The 5,937-nt window shown below is 53.3% G+C and overlaps 1 protein-coding gene across 1 annotated transcript; it reads right to left on the bottom strand.

The window, feature by feature from the left end:
• Positions 1-3,300: 3,300 nt before the first annotated feature.
• On the bottom strand, positions 3,301-5,675 carry GADD45B (growth arrest and DNA damage inducible beta). The gene is made up of 4 exons (XM_043979598.1): positions 5,282-5,675; positions 4,913-5,014; positions 4,499-4,721; positions 3,301-4,104 (listed from the first exon to the last, which is right to left on the bottom strand). The coding sequence occupies exons 1-4, from the start codon at positions 5,323-5,325 to the stop codon at positions 3,991-3,993; spliced, it is 483 nt and encodes a 160-aa protein (XP_043835533.1). The 5' UTR covers positions 5,326-5,675; the 3' UTR covers positions 3,301-3,990.
• Positions 5,676-5,937: the final 262 nt, after the last annotated feature.

Here is a 5,937-nt window from a genome sequence, read left to right as displayed (position 1 = left end):
TAAAATTAAATAAATAAATAAACTGCTTGGGGCCACATGAGAGTCAGCTGCAGCACAGTGGAAAGTTAGTGGACTGGACCTGAGTCAGAAGGTCTCAGATGCCCAGCGTTACCATTTCTTAACCACATAACCTCAGGCCATTCTGTCCCCCACTTTGGGCCTCAGTTGTACCATCTGTAAAATGACAGAGTTGGACTAAACAGATCAGGAGTTCTTGACCGGGGCAGCTAGGTGGCGCAGTGGATAGAGCACAGGCCCTGGAGTCAGGAGTACCTGAGTTCAAAATCTGGCCTCAGACACTTAACACTTACTAGCTGTGTGACCCTGGGCAAGTCACTTAACCCCAATTGCCTCACTAAAAAAAAAAAAAAAAAGGGAGTTCTTGACCTGGGATGGGTGTACTTGCTTTCTAAAAAAACATCTTGAAAATTATATTTCTTTGTAATGTTATATCTTTTAGTTTGTTCATTTAAAAATATGATGCTGAGAAGGGGTCCACAGGCTTCACCAGAGGACTGTCAAAAGAGTTCATGATACAAACGGTAGTGACAGCAGCAGCAACAACCTCAACAACAATCATGACAGCCAACACAGAGCACTTTAAGGTTTGCAAAGAGTTGTACAAGTATTTCTCATCTGATCCTCACAACAAACCTGGAGGTAACATGATACTATTATCTCCATCTTATAGATGAGGAAACGAGGTGAAGAAATCTTGGAGGTCCCCTCTGCTTGGAATCCTCTGGTCTTATCTGTATTTACCCAAGTGTGGTCTCCTCTTCCACAGCAGCTGGAAGGTCAGTCGTTCCCCTCCTCCCCGCCCCCATCTCCTGGGCCCTGCTGAGTCCCCACTCACTCTCCTTCCTCTCTTCCTTCTTGCTCCCCATCCTGCGCCCCCCCATATATAGTTCTGTTTCTACTCCTTCCTCCCCCTCTGTGAGTATCTGTCATTCTCTCTCCCCCCACCACTTTCGGCCAAGCCACATGTGTGCGTGGGAAGCTATGGGAGAGCCGGAGGAGGGACCCCACGTTCTGAGGGGGGTGGAGAGTTGTAAGGACAGCTCATTTGCATGTGACTCATACGCGGGGGCTCCGCTCTGGGGCTTTCCTCGGGGGCGCCCACGCCGGGCTCAGTGAAAAGGTCGGGATGGAGAGAGGAGGGAGGAGGAGGGGAGAGGGAGGTGCTAGCAGGTGCATCCTCTCCCGGTCTCCTGGCCCTCCCCATCCTACTCCCCCTCCCCCCCCCCAACCTCCTCTGGACTTTCTCCTGAGGTTTTCCCTTTCCTCCAGAGCTGGACTCTCAAACCCTAGAGATGTTTGGGGGCGGGGACGGACTAGGATGAGACCAAAGAATACCATAGACTATTGAGACCCGAAGGGAATCTTGGAAATCGCCAGATCCAACGCCTTCACTTGGCAGATAGGAAAACTGACACCCAGAGAAAGGGACTTGCCCAAGAGTACCCCACGTGTCGGTGACAGAAGCAGAACCTAGAACCTGGGGGGCCTAAGCTTTCTACATTAGACTGTACATTGATTGGCTGGAGTACTAAATATTCTCAAAGAAAACACCATGCTCCAGTACAGACTACACAACCTTGCAACCTCAGGCAAATTAAAAAAAAAAAATCCAGGAGCTACTTAAGCAGTGGACACTGGGGCACTGTGGTTGGAGCACTGATTCTGAAGGCAAGACACCTGGGTCCAAACCTCACCTGGGTCACTAATCTACGGTGACTTTGGGCAAGTCATTTAACCTCATTTCCTCATCTATAAAATGAGGGGATTGGACTAGGTGGCTTCTAGGTCTTTCAGTTCTAGGGGAGGGGAGAGGATGGAGTTGAGGGAGCCCTGGGTTTATACAGGCCAGAGGAAGACTGGGGGGGGGGGGCGGGAAGGGAGCTGTCCTTACTCTACCCTGCAGGGGCTCACTGGAGTTTCTAAAAAGTATTAGATTAGAGGGGGCAGCTAGGTGGTGCAGTGGATAGAGCACCAGCCCTGGATTCAGGAGGACCTGAGTTCAAATCCAGGCTCAGACACTTAACACTTACTAGCTGTGTGACCCTGGGCAAGTCACTTAACCCCAATTGCCTCCCCAAAACAAACAAAAAAATTTAAAAAGTATTAGATTAGAACTGGAGATGTGAAATCAATGGCCTGGGAAAGTCCTTAGAACAGTCCTCATGACTTGGCTCTAGCACCCCCTCCTACCACCTTTCTTGATCTCCCCCTCCCGCAACTACTAGCCCCTCCCTTCATCTCCTCACCCTCCCTACTGTACCACACTGACTTGGAACTGGTTGCCCTTCCCTCTGGGTCCCCACATCCCAATATAGGATGTGCAATAAATAGTCTGGGGGTGGGGGATCCCCTCCATCTTGTGTCTTCCTAGGGGGCATTTAAAACCATTCTGAAAAGGCAGGTATGACCCAGGACTCCAAGGAGCCAGTAGCTGCAGGTGGGAGTGTGGCGGGGAGGGGGGGGGGGGTCTGGAGGCCAGGACTGGTGGGGAAGAAAGGGGGAATGAAGAAGAATCCACATAACCAGTTTTCAGTTTCAAGGCCAAATGAAATAGCTTGTAAACTCGACCTCCCATCCCTCTGCAAAATGGAGAGGAGGGAGGGAAGAGAATGCCTACCTCCCCACCCCCATGCAGCCTGCCACCTGTGTGACCACCTTTCTGGGCTCTCATTGGTAAACATCTGGCCCAAAGGGTCCCATCTCGGATTCACTAAGATCTCAGGAGGCGCAGGTCTGCCCACTAGCTCTGCTACATGACCTCGGTGGGGCAAAGCCCTTCCCCTTTTGCAAGAAGGGGAGCTAAAGGGAAGGGGTGGGGAGGGAAGGGGGGGGGTAGTTGGGGCTGTCTGCGGTAGATTTGCAACCTCTTCAATTTTGTGTTCTGCCTAATTGAGATCGGGGCAGGCGCCAAAGGAGCCGGCATGGTAAAGCAGAGCTCACGGGGCACACGCGCACCGTGGATAGTTGCTGAGTTTCGCAATAAACCGGTCTTTTAATTGCTGTGCTAAGGGGAGAGGGAGGGAAAAGAGAGAAGAGAGGAGGGGAAGAAAAAAAAAAGAGTTAGGCCTTTGTTATTAGTTTGAGGCCTTGGCGCCGACCACAGAAACTGCAGTGTTTTTGCAAACTCGCAGCAAGTTACTCCTGAAGTGGTTTTTAACAGGGAGTTAAGACTTCCTGGTCTAAGGCGGCAGGACAACATTCAGCCGAGATCCCTCTGGGGCAGCTCAGCCGTGAAAGAGACTGGGGGAGGGGACAGAAGGGCCGACAAGCACAGGAGCCTGAGAGTACAGCAAATTTATTACCAAACCAGCATTGGACACACACACATACACAAAAAAATATATATATATATGTATAAACTTGTCCTCTCTTCTCAAACGGCTCGGTTAGTGCAATAACGTAAAAATATCTATATATTGTTTGCAGACTGGGAGCTCTTAAGTGCACGGCAGCAGCAGCCTGTCCCCAGGCTCCCAGCAGGTCACTCTAGACCTCCCACCATCAAGTCTTGGTTGCAAATTCCAACTCCCATTTGCAACAGTTAACAGGCCACCGAGGCCGGCCGGAGGGGCAGCCCGACCATCTTGTCTCCATGCATAGTCCCTTAGTGGTGGGGGAAGGCAGGTCTCCCTCCTATTGCCCGACTTAATCACTGGACTCCAGGCAGCCCTGGGTGCCACAGCCCCATTGTCACCTTCTCGCTCTGGCTGGTGGATCTTCTTGAGGCCGACACAGTCCCACCTCTCAGCTCTGTCATTCCTGACCCCAGGTGACCCAGACTCCTGGGTCCTGACAGAGGTTCCAGGGGTTTCTTCACCCCATTTCAGCAAGAACATTCTGTCCCTTACACCTCTTCCCGACAGTGGTCTTGATGGTTGGGTTCTGGTGTGATTTGGGAAGGGGGGGTGGGTTTTTTTTTTTATTAAATGTGTCTGCAAGGCAGCAATTTTCTATGTTTGGAGAAGGATGTCAGCGCTCCTGGAGGGAGATGTTGGGGAGCCACTGGTTGTTCTCCCGACTTTCCTCACAGTAGCTAGCCACTTCTACCAGCCCATGGCTCTTCCATGAGTCAGTATGAGGATTCTGAGTGGGGGGAGAAAAAAAAAAAGCATTAGGCTAGGGAGGTCCAAGTAAGCAACACTCTTCCACTCTTCCCTCCCCCATTCAGAAAAACAAGGCCCATCCCAAAATAGCACCAAGTTATGAGTTATGGGCCTGGCTGGGCGGGGATACCTGGGCACTGGCCCATGGGTGCCCAGAATAGCTCAGTGCTGAGCTGGCCAGGGCACGAGATGCCCTCTCTTCAAGCCAGATGGCAGGGGATGGAATTCTGAGTCCTGTCTCCCCACCTCCTTTTGTAAACCTTGTTGACAAACAAAATAACTTCTCTCTCACAGCAGGCCCCGCAGGTCCCTATCTATTTGTCTGAGTTGCTAAGTAACCCTGCCCCAAGCTAGGGAGGGACAGGCTCACCCACCGTGACCAGCAGGCAGTGAAGATCCCGGGTTTCCTCAGTCTCTTCCGTGGGCCCCGGCTCTCCCAGCAGCTCAGCCAGCCTCCTCATCCCAGACACCCGAACTATATCTATGTCGTTGTCACAGCAAAAGGCTTGGATCAACGTGAAATGGATCTGCAAGGCGATGTCATCCTCTTCATCCTCATCGATAGCCAAGAGGCAAAGGACCACGCTGTCTGGGTCCCTGAGCAGGGAGGAAGGGGGAAAGAGGTGAGCAACTCTCAACAAGGGGAAAAGGTCTCCCTCGCTTACGGGGATGCTGCAAAACTCCTCCTGCACAACCGTGGGCTGTGCACAAGGGACCCCTCCGCCCACCGCCCACCAGCCCACTAGCCCCCCACCCCAGCAGCATGAAAAAGACAAGCAGAAACTTACACATTCATCAGCTTAGCCGACTCATACACGCCCACTGTCAGGCGGTCCTGGCGCTGCGCCGCTACGAGCAACTCCTCCACTGCATTGCTCACCGTCTGCATCCTGGAGAGAAACCGAGGCACAGAGGGTAAGAGATCAGAAAAGGTGCTGGGGCGGAGAAAAGCAGGGGCGATCACAGATAGTTCTTTTTAGAGACAGGGACCCCCTCCCCCTTGGACATCCAGAGGGAAGAAGGAATGAGTCCGAGGCCCCTCCAGGCGGCAAGGCGGCAACATCGTGAGCTCTCGGCCAGCCCAGGGAGGTCGTCGGAGCCTGGGAAGTCTGCCCCACAGGGCGGAGGGGAGGTCTGCCCCCCGGCTGGACACTCACTTCTGAGCCGCACTCTCGCAGGCTACGACTTCTTCCAAGGTCATGGTGCAATTGTAATCCACAGTGGAAGGAGCCCCCAAACTAGTCGGAAACACTGAAGCCGAGACCTCGAAGCCCAAGTCGGCCGAGCTCCCTGGAGCCAGGGGTCCCTCCGTCCCGAGACAGGAGGAGGTGGCGGCGGCGGCGGCAGTGGCAGCCACGAGTCCCGAGGCAGAAAACGTCGGAGCGATGATGAAAGAATTCTTAAAAAAAAGAAGAAAAAGCGGCAAGATCCCCGAGCCAACGCAATTAATCCAGCGAGCAAGCAGACGAAAAACAGCAAACAAATCCAAGCGGCGTTAAATCCAAGGTGTCCCGGCGATCCACAACAGTACCAAAGCCCGACTCTCTCGAACGCCGCCGTGCCCTCCTTATATGGCCTTCGACGGCCAAGGGGCGTGGCCTCCCAGAGCCCTCCGTCGCGTTTATTGGCCGTCCGGCTCACGAAAACGAAGGCAGCCTGGCTGCTATTGGCTCAACGTGCGGAGCAGCAGGCGGCTTTGGGCGGGCTCGGATCTCCCCCGGGGCTGCCCCACGTGGGGGCTCGAGGCGCGGGAGGGGGGGGGGGCCAAGTAGCTGAGAACGGTTGGGGTTTTTTTTTTGTTTTTTTTTTTAAA

Source organism: Dromiciops gliroides, chromosome 1 (genome assembly GCF_019393635.1).
Source record: "Dromiciops gliroides isolate mDroGli1 chromosome 1, mDroGli1.pri, whole genome shotgun sequence".
Taxonomy (NCBI): Eukaryota; Metazoa; Chordata; class Mammalia; order Microbiotheria; family Microbiotheriidae; genus Dromiciops; species Dromiciops gliroides.
Note: the sequence above shows the minus strand (reverse complement) of the source record. Positions and strands in the feature narration are given on the sequence as shown.